General features: G+C 41.7%; 1 protein-coding gene across 1 annotated transcript in view; it reads right to left on the bottom strand.

The window, feature by feature from the left end:
• Nucleotides 1–12,254, bottom strand: part of DOK6 (docking protein 6) — a 369,110-nt gene extending 356,856 nt beyond the window's left edge. Inside the window, exon 1 of the mRNA XM_047828764.1 lies at nt 12,047–12,254. Coding sequence (XP_047684720.1) covers nt 12,047–12,112 — 66 coding nt within the window. The 5' untranslated portion in view covers nt 12,113–12,254. The remainder of the gene's footprint in view (nt 1–12,046) is intronic.
• Nucleotides 12,255–20,799: the final 8,545 nt, after the last annotated feature.

The raw sequence follows: 20,799 nt of genomic DNA, 5'->3' as shown, positions 1-20,799 counted from the left end.
CATACTACACCTAATTATCCTAGTTCAGTAGGGTTTTGTGGTAATATATAGTGAAAAACAACTTGTTTTGAATTCTTTTCTGGTGAAGAGGGTCAACTTGGGTAGACTGATACGAAACCAGACAAACACAAATGAACAAACAATTCTATTGCCCAGAGATCCACTAAGTAAGAAATCCCTGGAAGCAGAACTTGTCATTGTTATTTACACACACACACACACACACACACACACACACACACACACACACCCCAAAACTCAAAAACCGTTTCCTGTGATTGTAATGTATGTCCAGTGTTAAGAACCATTGTGAAAGAGGCAGAACAGTTCGGCCTTGTTCATGAAGTCGAATGCTAGAGCAGGCTTTTAACTGCTTTTTGCCTCATGTCCCCCCCACCATTTTTATGCACAGACAGGTTACACATAAACACTACTTGCAACAGTTGTGTTTAGTCCTATCACCCAAATGGCTTGGTCTTTTTTTTTTCTTCAATTTCACTATCACAAACCCTAGTTCTCCTACAAAGATGGATAACCCAGCTAAAAATATCTGAAGACAAAATTACCACAGAGTCTCGCTGCTAAGGAAGAGCTAAAGCCAACTTTCTTGGCTCTCAGCACAGTTCTGGAGGACCACAAAGCCCCTGTTTCCCCACGCAGAAATCTCTACCAAATTCAACCAGCTGAGAATTTCCCATTTCTGTTAGTGGCATCCTGGGTAACTCAGGCCAGCCTACTTGCTGACAATTAGGAAAGCTGGGAAAATACAAAAGTCATCTATTTGAAGGCATTGAAGCCCACCAAAGACAAAACTGAGAATTTATTTCTGTCGGAAATTCTAAAAAACAGGATCAAATGAAAATTGTATCCCTGAAAGAAATAACTTAAATTGAATACAATGAATAAATTCTACAGTAGATTATTCATAGTTGAATAGAAAATTAGTGAACTAGAAAATGTGTAAGAAAATATCCATCCTGAAGCTTTGAGTGACAAAAAAAAAATGAAATAGAAAAAGGCACAGAGGTACAGAAAATATGGTATAAATGATTTAGTACATGAGTCAGGAAGAAGAGAGAAGAGTGGACAGAATTGATAGGACAGAAGGGAAAACAGCAAATAACTTTTCAGAACAGAAGAAATATATCAAGCCATAAAATCCAGAAGCATTATAAACCCAGGAATAATAAATAGAATTAAAGCTACATTTATACCCAGCACGGCAATATTTCTGAAAACCAGAAAATGAGGGTATTAAATGCAGGCAGAGGGGGAAAGTCTAATCATTTTCGAAAGGTGACAATATGACAGCCAACTTTTCAAAGCAAACCGTGACAGGTAGAAGACTTATTTCTTCTCGGTGCTAGAAAAAAAGATTCTAGTGATTCTCCATCATGGCTAGCCACCAGAAGTAAAACATGCTTTTCTAGTGTACTCAACTTCACCCCTCGTTGCTCTCCTTCACCAAATACTACTTTACCACAATGCCTTCTCTACATTCAAGATTCGGGGATGTTGCTAAATTGAGAATGAACATTAACCTTTCCTATAAAATACATCGGTGACTTCTTGGGTTCTTAGAACATTGTAAGCCCTTTATTCTGGGCCTTTACTCAATGTTCCTCACCCATCCCGACACATGTTACCATTTAGGTATGCTATTTCTTCCGCATGGAACTCACAAAGCCTTCTCTATACATGATTTCTCAGCTTGGTATTACTTTCTCTATAAACCACAAAGCACATACTGTCTATGTGTACTCACTAGGTATTTGCCATATATTGTCTCAATTCTCTCTCTCCACCCATCCATTTATGCTCTGTCTCTTCAAATAGGAAACCAAACAACAAAGGCAAGAACAAAAGAAACCTCTGAGATACCAAGAATGAGGTGTGACACTGCAGTTAACTGCCTTGCAAAGCCATAAACCCAGACCTATGAAGAATATAAAATCGACTCTAAGCCTCAAGGTTTTTTTTTTCCTTTTCTTCTTCCTTTTTTTTTTTTAAATGTTTACTTAGTTTTGAGAGAGACAGACAGACAGAGCATGAGCAGGGGAAGGACAGAGAGAGAGAGGAAGAATCGGAAGCGGGGTCTAGGCTCCCAGCTGTCAGCACACAGCCCGACACAGGGCTCGAACCCACAAACTGTGAGATCATGACCTGAGCCAAAGTCAGATGCTTAACTGACTGAGCCACCCAGACACTCTTACAGGTGCTTGTCCTTAATAAAGTCTGAAGCATTGACTCTCCAATAGAGCATTATCAGAAGTTACTGAGTTTTAAAGAGCCATGGTATTGTAATCACTTACATTAGAACACACAATTTTACTTCTTTTACTGAAGGATGTCTTTTGTGAGTAACCATATTGCAGTGCCAGCCGTACATCAAGATGGCTCACAGAAAGAATGATTCAGAGTCTTTAGAAAATTTTAAGTTATGGGGCGCCTAGGTGGCTCAGTCGGTTGAGCGTCTGACTTGATTTTGGCTCAGGTCGTGATTCTAGGGTCCTGGGATCAAGTCCCGCGTTGGGTTCTGCACTGAGCATGGAGCCTGCTTGAGATTTTCTGTCCCTCCCTGTCTCTTTCTGCCCCTTCCCACTAACTTGTACATGCACTCTCTCTCAATAAAAGAAAGGAAAGGAAAGGAAAGGAAAGGAAAGGAAAGGAAAGGAAAGGAAAGGAAAGGAAAGGAAAGGGAAAGAAAAGAAAAGAAAGGAAAAGAAAAGAAAAGAAAAGAAAAGAAAAGAAAAGAAAAGAAAAGAAAAGAAAAGACAAATTTAAGTTATGTCCACCACATTGAGAAGTAAATTTCTGTTGGGGCGCCTGGGTGGCTCAGTTGGTTGAGTGCCCGACTTCGGCTCGTGTCATGATCTCACAGTTCGTGAGTTCAAGCCCCACGTGGGGCTCTGCGCTGACAGCTCAGAGCCTAGATCCTGCTTCAGATTCAGTGTCTCCCTCTCTCTCTGCCCCTTCCCTGCTCATGTTCTGTCTCTCTCTGTCTCTCAAAAATGAATAAACATTAAAAAAAATTTTAAAAAAGAAGTAAATTTCTGCCCCTCAAAGAAATTTCTACTTTATCATTTTTGTATTCACATCATAAAGCCTTATAGAATGCCCAGCATTATGTGACTGATTTATTGGATAACTATATATTTCGGAAATGACAATGTGTAAGTGTCAAGCACTAGTAACAGTGTTTTTGTTAGTTTATAGTCGTCTAATACGTCTCACATTTCCCTTATTTACCCCCAAATCCTCACTGTCAGGCAATGATTATCAACCCTAGCACCAGATCAGAAACCTCTGGGGAACTCCAAAAGCATATCCACGTTCAAAACCCAACCAGACCAAATCAATGAGGAAAAATCTGGGCTCTGTAGGTAACTTCAACATGCAGTCATGATTGAGAATTACTTTTTTTTTTAATATGAGTATTAACATGTCATGTGGAAATACTGTATATACATATTATATTTAATATATAACACACATATATGTATTTATGACACATACATATGTATACACATACATGAACATACATACGTACGTACATATCTTAAAGGCTAGTGAATGGTCAGAGAAAACCAACTGCATATTTACGAAGAAACAAATCATGAAGAGAAAAATGATTGTACATGTTTATACATGTACGATACCTTCTATAAAAATCTACACAGAGATGCCTGGGTGGCTCAGTCGGTTAAGTGTCCAGCTTCGGCTCAGGTCATGATCTTACGGTTGGTGACTCTCAGCCCCTCATCAAGCTATCTGCTGTCGGCATAGAGCCTGCTTGGGATCCTCCGTCCGCCCCCCTCTTTGCCTCTCCCCCACTCGTTCTCTCTCTCTCTCTCTCTCTCTCTCTCTCTCTCTCTCCAAATAAATAAATGAACTTAAAAATGTATCCAAAAAATCTACACGAGAATATATATTTCAATTCTTTTTTCTTAAAAGTAGCAAGCGACACAAGAAACTGTGAGGCCTGGCAGGAGCAGGTCACGGCTGTCACGGTGGATTCCGTCTTGCCCGAGGTGCAGGGATTTGGGTAACACTGTCACGTTCTTTGCTGCATGACCACCTCACTACATAACATCTTTTGATTTGCCAGGTCCCAGGAGAAACGTGTGATTTTTAAATTATGGTTTTTTTAGATGAACTCTTTTGCATTAAGTTAATTTAAATGTGATCTTTTATATAACTTTTTTTTTAATTTTTAAGTTTATTTATTTATTTTGAGAGAGAGAAAGAGCACAAGTGGGGAGAAACAGAGAGGGAGAGGGGGAGAGAGAATCCCAAGCGGGCTCCGCACTGTCCGTGCAGAGCCCAATGAAGGGGCTTGAACTCACGAACCAGAAGATCATGACCTGAGCCGAAATCAAGAGTCAGTCGCTTAACTCTCTGAGCCACCCAGGCGCCCCCTATATAACTGTTTTAATAAAAGATCATCTCTCATAAATAATGGTAATGCTAAAATAAAGAGATTTCAATATTTTTAAATATTTTAAATTCTACATAGACACGATCAGCTGCATTTTGGAGCCTGTTCTCCACTCCTACAAGAAGTTAGTCGGTTTTTAGATGGTATAATGAAAATGAAATCATGTCCATTTAAAGTGGTCTGGAAAAATACCTGCGTATTATGTCCGTATTGTGGTACCAATTCTCTTCCTAAATAGCACTTGTTTTTTCCGTTTTACTGAGATACAATTGATATATTACGTGGCAGAAGTTGAAGATGTACACCTTTATGATCTGATCTACGTACACATTGTGATGCAATTAGCACACTGAGGTTATTTAACATCCATCGCCTCATCCAGGTATGATTTTGTTTTCTTACGATGAGAACTTTGGAGATCTACTCTCCTAGCAACTTTAAGATACACTATACAGCACTGTTAGCTACAGTCACCGTGCTGTGCATTCCATCTCCAGAACTTACTGATCTTACAAGGGAAGTATCTTTGACCACCTTTTGCCAGTTCCTCCACCTCCCACCTGCCAGCAGCACTTTTGTCCGCAACGTCAATAACTTAAAGTTGAGTCAAGTGAATGATAACATTAGCTTTACACTATGTAGCCACCTGAAGAAAACACTTACTTTGAATAACGCGAATAGATGGGTTGCTACCTATGTATATTGCAAAGTGGAAGCTGTTGCCTTGTAGATGCGACACTGAACCTGAAGTTACCATACCTAGATTTGAGTATATACAGTCCCACACAAACCCAATCTGTGTCTCTGTCGCTCTGGCTGGTCCTTTACTTTTTCTGGATTCGAGTTTATGTACAAAAGGTAAAATTAAATGAGGGTAACATCAAATATAATTTCAAAAAGCATGCTGGGAAAATTATATAAGACAATATATGTGAAAATTCTTTAGGAGCTGTAAAATACATGGTACCCCACGAGGCAAAATGATTACATTACTTTTACGAAGCTTCAAATCAAAGCTCAAAGTGTCTGACCTCTCAGTCATTTTACTGTTAAGCCAAAATATTAGCCAAGCTTTTTATAATGAATTTAGTACAGTAACAGGAGAAATACTTTGCACATGTTCAAATATTACAACCACCATTTATTTCAAACAACATGAAAACATTCTTTATTAAATGAGTTTCTGTTCTCCACTAATAACAAAATATCATGCCTTGTTCCATTCAATTGGACTGACAGGTGTAATACTCTCACTGAGGGATAGTGTTGCAATATAAAAATGAAGTACTCAAAGGATAATGCTGCTCTCTATCTTAAAACTAATGAAGATTTATGCAGAAAGTTCAAGAAAAAGTCCTTTACCTACATTCTTGAACTCTTTGGACAATGCTACCAGAGCTTAAAGAAAAAGAAAATACCGTGACGAAAGTTAAGACAAAATCAGTAAAACTGAGGTAAAGAAATTATAGTATTCTCTCTTTTAATTAGTTTGTCCCATTTGATGGAAATTATTTCTTCCTTAAAACTAAAACTTCAAAATTCACAACATCTAGAGAAGATCAGTAGATGGTAGGAAAATAGGTAATTTTTGTTTGTACTGCTCACTTTTGACCTGTGTAGTTTCTAAAATGAAGTGGGTGTCAACAGAAACAGAGCAGAGTCATGAATACTTAATAGTCCTACCCAATATTATTCACATGGGTTGTTACAATCCAAATAGAACAACACATTACAACAAAAATACTTCAAACAACAAAAATGGATCACACCTATTTCAAATACATAGGCTTCAAATTAAACTGTGTGTGTGTGTGTGTGTGTGTGTGTGTGTGTGTATTTTAGACTGATCCTAGATATCAACCATTACTGAGCACTTTTGAAAGACATTTAAGGAAACTGGCAATTTTGTAAATTCTTACAAAGATATTTTACCACTGCATAATTACTCTACTCACAATTTATTTCAGTAAATTTGCAAGATTTCCCTAAGCACTGAGTATAATCTTTGTAATCTGAGGAAATGCCATCTTTTAAGATTCACCTTGCCAGCAGTCATGTGTAAATATATTAAGATAAAAACTGAGATGTGAACATTTATATCTCACTCCTGATTTAACAGCTGGCCCCAGGTAGCACACAGACATAATCATTTAATATCAATATCTAGCAAAACGTCTGGGCTTGGTGTTTACAGGTAGGCTTATTTTTATTTTCCTTGTTTTTGGCTTTAAGTTTTGAAAATCAAAGAACATCAGGCATGCCCATATGCATGCGTAGGGATTTTTTAAAAAGACAAAAATCTCACTAATATCTGAAAATACCAGAAATGCCATACGTACATATAATTGCAAACAAATTAATATACAGGGATTCTACAGAAGGTATACAAGATGTTTTTCAACTCTAAAATTGTAAGAACCAGTAATTCTTGTAGAGATAGGTAGATAAGTCCATAGAGACAGATATAGATACAGAAATTAAGTGGAACGTATACATAGTGTTAAACATATACATGATAGTCACCATGAATGAAAACCTAAAATAAAAACCGCTAAAATAATTAGAATTTTCATGTATTCTAAATCCATATTTTATGAGAAAGAGATAAATGATAAATAACCATGGATACAATGGGTCCTTTCCAGAAAGCAATGTCCAGGATACGCAATATTCCAGAATGAGTAAAGATTTAAATACACTGAAAGCAACTTCCATGTCTTAAAGCCATGGATGGAGAATTCATACCTGAAGTAACGATCCTGAAAGTTCTTTTAACTTCTGAATGGTCAAAGTGATTAAGTTATTTATAAATTTTATCTTAAATGTATTTATTGCATCTTATTCTTGGAAAACTGGTAATGTATTTCATATAAAATAAAATCACTCTTCATAAAATACTTTCTAGATATTTGGGAAACCAGAGACATTTTTAATTGCTCTAGTCAACCAAAATAATGCAAATGCACACATGAAAACTCCCATTTATATCAATAAATAAACTTCTACAAAGGGGTAAATTCTCATAAACGTCTCTCATGAAAAACAACTCTCTTCCATCATCAGAAGAAAGCTGTTTGTGGAAGAACAAGAAAACCCAAAGAACTTATAGGAAGCTCAATAATCATCAAGCCAGGGATGGAAGCATCTCAAGGTTTGAATCAAAGTGGTAGAGAAAGCAAGATGTGGATGAATCCACAGTAAGTTCTTGAAACAAAGGGAGACTATGCAAAAGAGAAAATCCTGAATAGATGTTCAGCTCGTAACGTTGGGGCTCATCACATACTCCAAATGTGTTGCTCTGACTTTCTCTGCTTCCCTTATATCCAGGTTGGGGTAAAGTGACTCTTACTGGCCTAACGTACTATGAGTAGTAGTGATGTAGGAGGTATTTTTTGCTAATAACCCTGACTTAATACAACATGACTCTGGAACAGTCTCTCCCCCCCCCCACCCCCCCCCCCACACACCATCTGATACACAGTAGATGCTTCATAATTATTTGATTATACGTTGAATGTGCAAACGCCAACCGTATTTCGAGATGTTCCTTTGATACCCACACAAACAGTAAAATCCCTGACCTGGCTTTGAGAAAGAAATAGAAAACGATTTTGTGTAAAATACTATTTATTTGTGCACAGTGTGCCTGTGAATAGCCTCACTGATGTATTTGAACAGAATTCCTTGAGAACAATGATGTGAGGGCTGAGTCTAGAATTAGTCAAACTGTGGCAGCCGGGATTTGTACAGTGATGTTAATGATAGTGATGATGACGTCCCTCTATAAGGCTGCATTTACTTTAGCTACAATATAGAGTCCACACGTCATGTGTAAAGTTATTTTAATGATTTCGGTGGTCGAGTTCTTAGTTTATCTGCAAACCAAGAACAGGCTGGATATTTTATAATAGATGCCTTGCGGACTAAATTTAATCTTTCAGTGGTCACAAGGAAACATTTAATTAATAAAGGCTAAGAGATAAACAATTTTGGCCAACATGCTTTTGCTTTGTTTTATTGTTGTTAGTCCTGTTAAGTAACTTTTTATTAAAAAAAATACTGACCACTATGGCACCTTGTGAATTATAATACCAGTTATGCAACACAGAAGAGGGCAAAAGAAACTGAACTACAGTAAGGGCTTTTAAATCATGCAAAAGGAAAATAATATATTCATACAAACTATGATGTCATAATGAAAAATTAACATAGACTATAAAGACATGACTCTAAGAGTCATGTCGTTTTATGTTTAATGATTTAATACCTTTAAATTTTTAATGATTGAATAAACATAATTTTCAAAGACAAGAGTAAAATTTGGGGCAATCATACTATTTTTTTTCAAAATTATTTTCCTGAATGGAAGATAAGCTGGTTAATGAGTCAAGACAAACTTCAAAGCAAACATTCAAAAAATTGTTCCACACTCACTACTTCACTCAAACAACTGGGTAAGGAAATATTCTCCACTGGGAGCACTAAATTCTGTAGGAAGACACAAGGCAAGGGCCCTTTCACCATTTCAATCTGGAAGGGCCTGGATCCTGGTTTTCCCCTAGCCCAAAAGGCAACTAGTGCTTTTCTGCCCTCATTCAGCACAATAGGGAACACTAACTAGTAAGGAGAAAAGAATCCTATAGAACATTTCATCTCAAAATATGCTTTTGTGTCATAATCTCGGATACCACTGGCCTCATGCCCAGGGGTCTATTTTCCCCTTTAGATTATTATAAAATTTGGTTTTTGCAAGTACGAGTTCAGTACCTCATAAATCAAATATCTGTGCATATTTCATCAGAATCCCTTTTATTTTAGTTCTAAACATAAACCATAAAAAGAATCGTTACGTATCATTTGAGTTCAAAATATTATTTTACTTGGAAAAGCCCATACTTCTGAGTCCATGACATTAGTAATATGTCTTATTAACTATGAAAATTCCATTTTAATGTTTAGATAAATTCTATTGCTATGCTTATGGCACACAACACTTGCTTAGAGTTTTACTATCTTATGAGACAAACTTAACTTACTAAGCTTCACAGAATCTATAGGTTTGTCACGTGAATTCACCCTTCTGAATACTAGAATATTCTCAATTTAAAGTCTCTATAGTTTTTTAAATAATATTCTTCAAAATAGTGAAGTTTCATTTAGTTTAACGTTTCGATTTAATATTAAAACAAAAGTGTTTCAACACCAAAGTCTGAAGTTTACATTTCTCAAGTAGAAATGGAAGACAAAAGCAATTAACCTATACATAAACATGCTTTTACTGTTTTCTCTGAAGGGCGTCTTTTACAAAGGCTTATCTCCAAGCAGTGAGTCTGGAAAGGGATGCTATGGGATTGCAAACACATTTGCACACACCTTAAAGAGGAATGGTGTTTTAAAAGGACATTTCAAAGGCTGTTAACACGCATGGTTCCCCCAAGAAGCAGTCAATGCTCTTTTCTTGGATCCTATATTTTAATTAAGTTGCATATCCCGTTTTTGTCGTAGCAAATCCTGGAAAGCTGGGAATGGAAGAGGAATCCTACAGACCCCCGGGGCCAAGAGCGCGAAGGCCGGGGTCCTCACGGTTATATTTCTTAGTCTCATCTCATGTACACAGTGACTCTGTGTTAGGAGATACACATCTACCCGGGGGACCTGAATCATCCGTTAGCTTATAACGTCTGAGGTGTCAGACACAATTGAGATTCCAAGAAGACGGAAGGCGCGAGAATGATGAGCAAGCACCCCGTGGGGGAGCAAAGGGCTTCAAAGGTCAAGTTCCTAAAATGGTTCTCCCCTCCAGCTCTCGCTTGCCGTGCAGCGCGTCCCGCCCGCGAGAAGCCGGCAGCCTCCTGGACAACTGCAGCTTTACACGTGGGTCCTTCCTATCTCCCGGGAAAGGAACAAGGCGCAATTAAATCTCCACCCGAGAGCGGCCCTTGCCACCAGAGGGGCTGCACCCCCCGCGCGCGCGCGCGCTCTGGCCCCGGAAGGGCGCGCGGCAGGCCACGGGAGCGCCTGGCTGCGCCGGGTGGGGGTGGGGGTGGGGGTGGGGGTGGGGGTGGGGGTGGGGGTGGGGGTGGGGGTGGGGGTGGGCGCTTTGTAGTCGCCCTGTTGTGTACGCCCCACTTCTACGGGTCTGCCCAAGTTCGGGAATGGGTCCCTCGTCTCCTCGGGGCACCGTCTGCATCTCCAACGAGAAAGCCAGCAGAAAGCAGCACCAAAACCCAAGTGTGCCCTTTTCCCTTCCCTGTGCCCCCCCACACCTGCGTCCACCAACTCCTGATAAAACGACTCCTGGGTGCGTAGTGATGCGTCCTCTTTTAGGGGTTTAGGGGTTCTGCCCTATCTTCGTTCAATTTTCTAACGGTATATTTAGAATTATTTTTCTTTCTTCCTTTTTAAGTGAGAGAATTAGTGAATTTCTCCCTCCTCTCTTCCCCTCTCTAAGTTGGAGGACTCTTCCAGTCAGCAGGGAACGCGGGGAATGTTCTGGTTCAAGGCCGCTTTGCCCCAGGATTCCGGAGCTTCGCAGAATTGGAACTTTGAGAACACCGAGGTAGAGAAACATCCAGGGAATCCGGGAAAGGGGCTCTTTCGCCCCCACACCGGTTTCCCTTCCTGCTCTGGACCGGCCCGCCAAGGTCGTTCTCGGTGGCCCATCTCGCGCCCATCGCGCGCTCCCCCACGGCCACCACCGGGACCCCCTGCGCGTAGTTCCCGCGGTCCCCCCACGCCCGCCAAGCCCAAAGGCCCGCTCCTCCCCTCCTGGCCTCGGGGCTCCACACCCAGGTCTTCTGGGACCATCCACGTGTCCCTCCTACCTCCTCGTCTGGTCACTAGAGAACTTCTGAACCCCCCGGGGCGGGGGGGGGGGGGTCTACACTGTTTCTCTCCCAAGTCAGGCACAACGTCTTGCACGGAAAAACTACGACAAGGTCTCCGTAAACTTTGCCGTCGCGAACCCTGCCGTGTCTGCGGCGGTGAGCACACACCTGCCCGCACACGGGCGCAGGTACACCTGTCCGGGCGCGCACACGGCCAGGGAGCCTGCCCCTGGGCAACCGCTCAGGGAGCCCGAAACTCGCTGGCAGTCGCCGGCGGGGCCGCGCGGCAATGCTTGGGCATCAAAGGAGAATTTCGAAAGGGGCTGGGGAAGCGGGGACTAGGACACGGGGCTTGTAAATACACACACGGGAGCGTCCGTCCGGCTCCCGCACAGCGAGCCATTCTCCCCGAAAGGCGCACTTTGGAGAACAGAGCACTGTGGGCTGCACCGTCCATAACCCCCCCTCCGAGGCGCATTCGTCTTCCAACCTGACCATCCCTTCCGTCTACATGACTTCTCAGTCTGGTCCAAGCCAGCAGCAGCGCGCGCATGAGGACGGGGACCGGGGCGCGCTCCGGGAACCCTCGGCCCGGTGTGCAGAGCCCCCCGAGGCAGGTGCGGGCCCCCACACCGGCCGAGCAACAAGCGGGCTGTCCGCGAAAGGGCCGGGTCCCTCTTCGCCCCTGTCCCCGCGCGGGTCACCTCTCCCCGCCCCCCTCCCTACAGCCGGCCGCGCCAAACGCGAGCCGGGGAAGGAGAAAGCCGAGCGAGCCACTCACCCCCAGCTTCCTGCTGCGGATTTTCACGTAGCCCTGCTTGACTATGTCGTTAAAGTTGGAGGCCATGGCCAGCGCGTTCGGGCTCGTCCCCTCCGCGATCGGCTTCCCCGAGTCGGGAGCCGCCGGCCGCCGCCGCCGCCGCCGCCGCCGCCCGGTCCGCGCAGGTCTCGCATCCAGCCAGCCGCCGCCACAGCCGCGCCGCCGCCCGGTCCCCCGAGCTCCCGCCGGCGGGGACGCGGGCCGGTGGCAGGGCGGCCGCGGACGGGGAACGCGGGCCCGGCGCCGCGAGCAGCGCCCGCCCTCCGCGTTCCGGTCCTCACCTCCGCCCCCCGCCGCGAGCCGAGCGCCGGGCCCGCGCCGCCGCCAGCTGCGGGCGCCCCCTCCGCGCCGCCGCCCCCGGCAGCACCCACGGGCTGGCGCCTCGCTCGGCGGCGCACAGCTGGCCGGAGCGCACCGGCGCGGGGGGAGGGGCGGGCCGACTGGGCGGCCGGGCTCCCTCCCCGCCCCCCACCCCACCCCACCCCACCCCACCCGGGCCCCGCGGGGTGGCTGCGCTCGGAGACGCTCGCTGGACGCGCTCCATCCTTGGCGGCTCCGGCGGGGAGCGCCTCCCGCCTCCCGCGCCCCGGGTCGCGCTCCCCGCCCCCGGCCCCCTCTGCCCGAGCCCGCGTCGCTCTCCCGGGTGCGGGATTCCTGAGGACACGGCTCCTCGTTCCGGGGCTCTCCGCGCCCCCTCCCCAGCTGGACTCGGGCAAAGGGCGGTGGGGACGCCCCCGAAGAGGGGAAGGCAAACGGGAGGCAGTGGTTTATTTCGATGGCCTTGTGTACGTGCATGTTTTGTTCCCGAGCACATGCTCGCGTTCCAGGTCTCTGCCCCACTGGGAAGAGTAAATCGACGCCGAGCCCTGCCCGGTGCACACAAAGAGACCGAGCGTGCGCATGTGTCTAATCCCTCTGCTGCTGGGGAGGCTGGAGCGAGATCACGCGCGGCAGCCCCCTCGCCGACGTCCTCGCGCGAAGAGGCAGCGAGGCTCGGGCTCTTTGGCAGGACCGGCGTGGACTGATGGATGCGCGCGTGTTCGTTAACTACGACTCAGAGTGGCTCGTGGCATTTCATCTTCCAGGGGAGATGGAGACCATAACTGTTACTGGTGGATGCAAATGATTTCTCGAAATGTTCAACTTGCAAACATCAAAAACAGTGGAGAACTTTCTCCCCTTTACGTAGGAACGCTTGGCGTTTAAAAGTAGGCTGCTCCCCGGTGTAAAGAAATTTTAATTTAAAAATTATATCCATTTTTATACGATGCAAGGAGAAATAAGCAGTATTGCATTCTGGCTGACGGCAAGGTATGGGCTTTTGCTATAGGGAAGACTATTTAGTACCTAGTCGCTCAGGGTGTTTCTCTTTAAGAAAAAAAAATGTAATAGGATTGAAAATTTTATAAATGACTCCTTCATTTATAGTCTATATTCGATAAAAGTTCAAAAGAGTATGTTTATTTCCACTTCCCATAGCGAGCAGTGTTTTCCCATGTTTTCAGTAAAAATGTCTTAGCCTTGTTGGGAACATACTAATTTTAAGACTGAAAGGAAACTACTTGATTGAAGGGAGGAAAACTATGAAACCTTAAAGGACCACGTACTATGTCCCTGACCCCAATCAAATAGGCACCGCAAAGGCGATTTTTGTGCCATCAGTAGCAAGAGTTTTCATCTAGAGCCTGTATATGGAAGTAGAAACTCTTACCAAGAGCATACTCTTCCTCTCCATTCGTTTATGTAGCAAACATTGGTTTGGGCTGTTAACCCTGGACCGCTCCAGATGCTGGGCAAATATTTAGAGTCACATGGACAGATCCCTTAGGCTGCCACTCAGATCACTTAGGTTGTCTGTTCCATTCACTTGTTGCTATTCCATATACCACGGGACTATGATTTTATATGAAGGCTGATTTAGATTTGCAGATGCCTTAAATACCATTCATTCAGTCCTCTCACAATGCTGTGTGTTAAGCAAAAAAAATACTTGCCATTTAATAGATGAGGAAACTGAGACTCTGAAACATTCGGTTGCAGAGACACAATTTACAGATTGGTTTTGGGTCTGCAGTAATTTCCATGACCACTAACGGTTCCCATCATTTATATTATAATCTGTTTCTACAGATCAGTTGTGAGGTATTTGAAGTCAGAGATTAGCTTTCCCAATAATAATCTCAGTGGTAATTTAAGCGTCAGGCATGTTTCATAAATCTGGCTTTTAATAATTATATAATGATGATGCTTTTTTTATATACTTATGTAGGTCTTTACGACACCCTAACTAATATGATTTAAATATTCTCCTACAGTTACTTTTGATTCTTAAATTTCTGGTAGAGCAGTGTGTGTGTGTGTGTGTGTGTGTGTGTGTGTGTGTGTGTGTGTATACAATTGATTGTATCCTCAGGGCATTATTTATTGTAGTCACCTAAGCCTCAGACTTCCTGATAACTAGCAACGTGACTTAGAAATCTGAGTACATTCTTCTTTTCTTTTTTTCAAGAATAATTCATAAGAGGTGCTGTATATATCTACCTAACTCACGTCAAGAAGAACAAAATGTTTCACTGCCCCATTGATTAGAGTGTTCAAGTATTGTCAGCCTGATGCATCCATTATAAAATTTTCCACCAAACTTCTACCTAATGTTTTTCTCAGCTATGTGGATGATGACTGCACTGATGCATTATTTCATTCAGGATTGCAAAATTGTGATTCTCTAATTTGATTTTATACCTGAATTTATAAGATATTATCTTACAAAACAAAACTTTCCTTTGCAAGATATAGGATTGTCCTCAAATAGATTCCTTATAAGAAAGGCAGGGAATACGCTTGATTCTTAACCCTTATAAATCATTTTTTAGAAATTTTACACAATTTTTAAACAATCTTTTAGAAATATTAAGTGTGTTTTAGCCAATACAAAAGGACACCCTCCTTCCTTAGGAATATCATAAAAATGGAGTTTTATGTACATGATGCAGTTCAATCCATCAGAGCCATTGTTCTTTTTGGTGTTTTAATTGCCCCATCTTTGACCAGAAGGAGCTGGCTTCAACTGATATTTTTGTGTTGTTATCAGGTACCCATGGACCTTAATAGCTTTGTTGTGATCAATCACAAGATATCCCAGATTCATCTTGTACATTTCCAACTCTAGACTTGGAGTCCATTATTTTCCCTAGGAACCATTGTTTGTTTAATGGGAAATGAAATTCAGTTTCCATAATCTGGTTTAGTAGGATGTTATTTTTGCTACAGATTCTAAGCTTTTCAGTTACAAAGACATAAAATGCTTTATTTTAGAAAGACATTTCAAAAGAGAAAAATTCTCAATTTTTATGGATATTTCCAATTTAATCACTGGGTTGGCTGATCCCATATTTAAGGATTGTTTCTTCTCTTTTGAGATTTTTATTATATAAAATAGTTACACGTTTCCAAAGTCAAACCTACAAAATAAGATATGTGGAGAAATATAGTTCTGATTTTTGTCCCTTCCTCTCTGTTCTCTCCCTCTCTTTTTAGGAAACCATTTTTATTAGTTTTAAGTTTATCCTTCCCTTGTTTCTTTGTGATGATATAAGGAAAGATGTAAATGTTTCTATTTCTGTTTTCTTACACACAAAAAAATAGTATACTATTCCTACTCTAATCATTATAGTAGACAGTCTCTAAAATGGGCCTCCAGAGATGCCCAGTTTTTGGTATAGTGTCCCCTTCTGAATGTGCTGGACTTTTTGACTAACTTCTAGTGAATAGAATGGCAGAAGTAATGGAGTGCCTTTCCTTAATTAGGTTATAAAAAGACTGTGACTTCGATTCAGGTGATCTTTATTGGCTTGCTCGCTCTGGGGGAAGCAAGCCGCCACAACATGAAACAATCTTGTGGAGACACCTATGTGAATGAGCCTGGAGAAAGATCATCTGAAGCTTTCCAACAAGAAGCCCAGAAAGGGATCCTCCCCCGTGAAGGCTTCAGGTGACCATTCGCTGCTCATCCCTGAGATACCCTGAGTCAGAACCGGCCGTCTAAGCTGCTACTCGTTGCTCAAACATAATAGATGCTGTCATATAACAAGAGTTTACTTTCGTCTTTCCATGTGCTAACTTTTGGGGTATTTTTAATGCATACATGGATAACTGAAATCCATTTTGGTATGTGGAAATAGGGTGCTTCCATGCCCAAAACTGTAAAATTGGGGCATGGCTTTGGAATCCATCGGTGGCCATGAGAAGGGGGTTAGTGAGGTCAAATTGCAAAGCTTTGCACATTGAGGACGCTGTGAGTGAGACCTTACAGTAAAGTGAGGAAATATCATTGGAAATTGGAGGAAGGGGTATTGTATGTGGTGGCAGGAAACTTAGCCGAACTGTTTCTGAAACTATGTGGAAATTAAAATATGTGCCCACTACTCCGTGCCATCTCATAGATTTCCAAGCAACATGTTGGCGATACAGCCTTCTTGTTGCTTAGTAAAACGAGGGAGGAGAAGGATAAATTGGAGGGGCGGAGCCATGAAACAAATAGGAGCCAAGAACTGATGATGGCTTTAAGTGTCCTCAGCCTCTCTAAACCACAACAATGCTAGAATGCAAGAAATGACTTCTGGGCAAACATTAATCCTGGGCACTGCTACGAAAATTTGGTCTGAAGATAAAAGCCAAGGGTATGACTATAAGATACATATATTTGTTAAGATTTCAGAAAATCAATTATTTTACGGTCACATCTTTGGCTGTATCTTTAGACCGAATTTTCACGACCGTGCTCTAGATTTAATCTAATAAAATAAAGAGGTTCACAGGAAGCCCACAAGGTTTTCAAAAGGTGTATATATGCAGAAACATTATCAGACCAAGACTCAGAATGAGGGGGTGTACTTGAACTCCCAGTCTTCGACTGGTAGGAAGCAGGAGGAGGGAACAGCCCAGCTGCAAGAAAATGTTCTCCCTTTAAAAGTAAGGATGGCTGTGTTCCTCAAGGAGGAACCAAGAGCCTAGAGAAAAGAACTAAGAATCTTAGGGAAGCATTCTTTGACCTTGAGAACTAATCCAGGAACTCCCCAAATTTCCCATCTGGATTTCGGAATTTTGGAGGACCCACGATTCTATGTGTCTTTTTGAATCCATTTTGGTTTTTTGTTTGTTTGCCTGCTTTTTGGGTTTTTTTGAGAGAGAGGGAGAGAGAGCGCGAGCATTCATGCAGGGGAGAGGGGGGAAGGAGAGAGACAGAATCTTAAGCAGCCTTCATGCTCAGTACAGAGCCCAACGTGGAGCTCAGTCTCATGACACTGGGATCATGACCCAAGCCAAAGTCAAGAGTGGGACACGCTCAACCAACTGAGAACCACCCAGGCACCCCTTGAGTCCGTTTTGAGGCAGAATGTGGTCAATGGTTGTACAGTGTTTCTTCCATCATTGCATGTTGGAATCATGGTGAGCAGATTGCTTGTCTGTTTAGATTCAAAGGTCTACAGTTTGAGAATAAGATTCACAGATGAAAAAAATTGTACCTAAAATACCACACTTGAAGACCCTCACTGACACCAGTGGCCCTAGTGTTTAGATATGTTTCTGTTTCTGGTCTCTTGTTCCTGTTTTTGGATAGTCTCTTAAATATTTTCCCAAAGTAGGTATGTAGATGATACAGTCTGCATTGGTCATGATATGGATTCTTGGGTTTCAATCCAATATCTCTGCGGTCTGTATGTGTTATTCCATAGTCCTTAATTTACATCATGCAGTTAAGAAATGCAAAGCCAAGTGGCGCCTGAGTGGCTCTGTCGTTTAAGCATCTGACTTCCCTCAGGTCATGATGTCAGTCTGTGAGTTCGAGCCCCACACCAGGCTCTGTGCTGACAGTTCAGAGCCTGGAGTCTGCTTTGGATTCTGTCTGTTCCTCCCCCACGCATGCTGTGTCTCTCTGTCTTTCCAAAACGAATAAACATTAAAAAAAATTTTTTAATATTTTTAGAAATACAAAGCCAATTTGACTTTTTCTTAATGTATAAGAAAACTTTCTTTCTACCTGAAGCTTGTAAAACTTTCCCTTCATCCTTAAATGAAGGAACATACTAGAATTGTGCCTTATGTGCACTTAAATTCAGGAACATACTAGGATTGTGCCTTATGTGTACTTTCTCAATATGTGGAATTTGCTAACATTGTTATTTTATTATTAATATAATAAAAATAGTTTCTATTATTATAACCATTATTTGTTTAATTTTTTCTACTTATATATTATGCTGTTTTTCCTTCTGGAATTTCTGTTATATCCTGGACCTAGGCTCTGGTTCTTTTTTTTTTTTTTGCCTTATTTTTTCCATTTCTTCATTTTTTGGCTCTCTCCTCTGAGACATTCTTTGAATTTGACCTTTCAGACTGTAAACTCATATGTAATCAGTAATATTGCTCTCTTTAAGTCATCTTCTAAATATTAAATTGGAAAATCATATTTATATCTCATGAAAGTCTTCTGTCGGAGTTCAGAAGGTTGTCCCTTAGATATTCTTAGGTGTTCTTGGTGTCCTTTATTCACATGCATGTTCTCCTCTAATAGTTGTGCTTCATTTGTTTTGTTCTCATTGCTTTCTTTGATCTCATAGACTTCTGGACACGTCCACTTTTCTTCAATCACTGCTCTCTAGATGTTGGAGACTGATAAGTGCTAACCCTCTTGTTCTAATAGAAAGCAACGTGTTCTCCTCCTTGTAGGCTAGATATGCAGAAGCAGGTTATTATTTCAAATATTTCAAAAGCATGTTGGCATGTATTTGAATAACTGAAGGAGATAAACTGAAGCACTACCCTTTGGGTTTTCTCCTACGTAACATAAAGTTTGACTTTTTACTAATTTCTGCCCTCTCTTAAATAGGGTTCAAAATATCAGTTGGGGTGAATTGGTTATTTCTATCACCTTTTTTTCTATTTCAAGAATCTTTTAAGTTTATTTATTTATTTATTTGTTTGTTTTGAGAGAGAGAGAGAGAAAGAGCTGGAGAGGAGCAGAGAGAGAAGGAGAATCCTAGGCAGTTTCCACACTGTTGGTGCAGAGCCTGACACAGGGCTGAATCTCACAAACCATAAGATCATGACCTGTGCTAAAACCAAGAGTCAGACCGACTGAGGTCTGACCAAGGGTCATGGACTGAGCCACCCAGGTGTCCCACATATTTTCCATATCAAAACTAGATCTGACATTTTGTTCAAATTTGTTATCTGGTATATTATTTAAGCATCAATAAAGTAATTCGTTTTTCTTAAATGATAGAAGGGAATACTTGTAAATCTCATTTCTAGTTCCCATTAAAACAAGTAAGTAGGTTCAAAGTATTAAATGGTGACATTTAATTATCAAATTTAATTTGGAAGTTTAAAATCTCAATTAATTGGCATACTTGTTAATATACAATACTGACTGGCATACTTACAAGACATATAATTCAAGAACGATAAAGTTACTTAGCTGGAGTTGCATCGAGAGCTCCTTAGATTTTAGTGAAATATGTTCAATTTCATAAAGCCAGTAGTTTATTTTCAACCATCCAGGACTTTTATTTTAATCCAGAGATTTTTCTATAATGGAATGATAGGGTAACAGATATAAAAAAACCAAAACCAGGGAAAGTTATTTCTTAGTTGGAAAGTAGGATACACACTCTCTTAGGACAGAAAATATGGACAGGATGGATAGATGGAAAGTTCCCATGTTGGAGTCCCACAACCGCTGAGAGCTGATTTCCCATTGGGATTTGGTAGACACCGTGTTTAAACATCTATCTGGTCCACTATAGGCTTTTTAGTTGTTGTAGAAATAGCAGGATCGTCAGAGCAAGACAAATGTAACTTCCATGAGCCTCAGTTTTTCCCAGTCTACAAAAGGGAAATCAAGAACTTAGAGATATCTGATAATGTTAGGTGATAGGGCATATCTGACAGAGTGCCCATCACATAGTTTTCATAGAATGACTATCAATTGTCTTCTTCTGTCTTAAAGAATAATCATGGCATAAGGGTTTATCTTCGTCATAATTTCTAGGAACATTATATCGTGATTCACAATCAATGCCATCTACATGTATTCCCATGATCATCATTATTTTGGAACTCAGAGAAACAGATAGACTGTTTAAGCAGCTTATTTACTTCAACCTAATGATTAGTTTAAATATAACTGGTTAGGTAAAGCATATAACTTACTAATTGCAGTGAAATGGTGTTTTTAGCTGATTCACAGATTTTATACTCAGGTCTTTTAATATTATATACACAATATTTACCAACAGTAGTATAATAAATAAAACTTTTAATATCATAGCTTATTATAGAACTATATTATGCTTGGGATGCCTGGGTGGCTCAGTCGGTTCAGCATCTGACTTCGGCTCAGGTGATGGTCTTACGGCTCGTGAGTTTGAGCCCTGCATCAGGCTCTGTGCTGACAGCTCGGAGCCTGGAACCTGCTTTGGATTCTGTGTCTCCCTCTCTCTCTGCCCCTCCCCTGCTTGTGCTCGCTCTCTCTCTCTCTCTCTCTCAAAAATAAATAAACATTAAAAAAATGTAAAGAAGAGAACTACATTATCCTTAAAATGACAATGTATTCAACAGAGAGGCAACTTGAAACTGAATAAAGGCTATAGGATTTGAAGTCACTTGCTCTCATTTAGGGTCTTATTTTCAGAACCTGTCAACTCTGTGAA

The sequence above is a fragment of the Prionailurus viverrinus genome, chromosome D3 (genome assembly GCF_022837055.1).
Source record: "Prionailurus viverrinus isolate Anna chromosome D3, UM_Priviv_1.0, whole genome shotgun sequence".
Lineage (NCBI taxonomy): Eukaryota > Metazoa > Chordata > Mammalia > Carnivora > Felidae > Prionailurus > Prionailurus viverrinus.
Note: the sequence above shows the minus strand (reverse complement) of the source record. Positions and strands in the feature narration are given on the sequence as shown.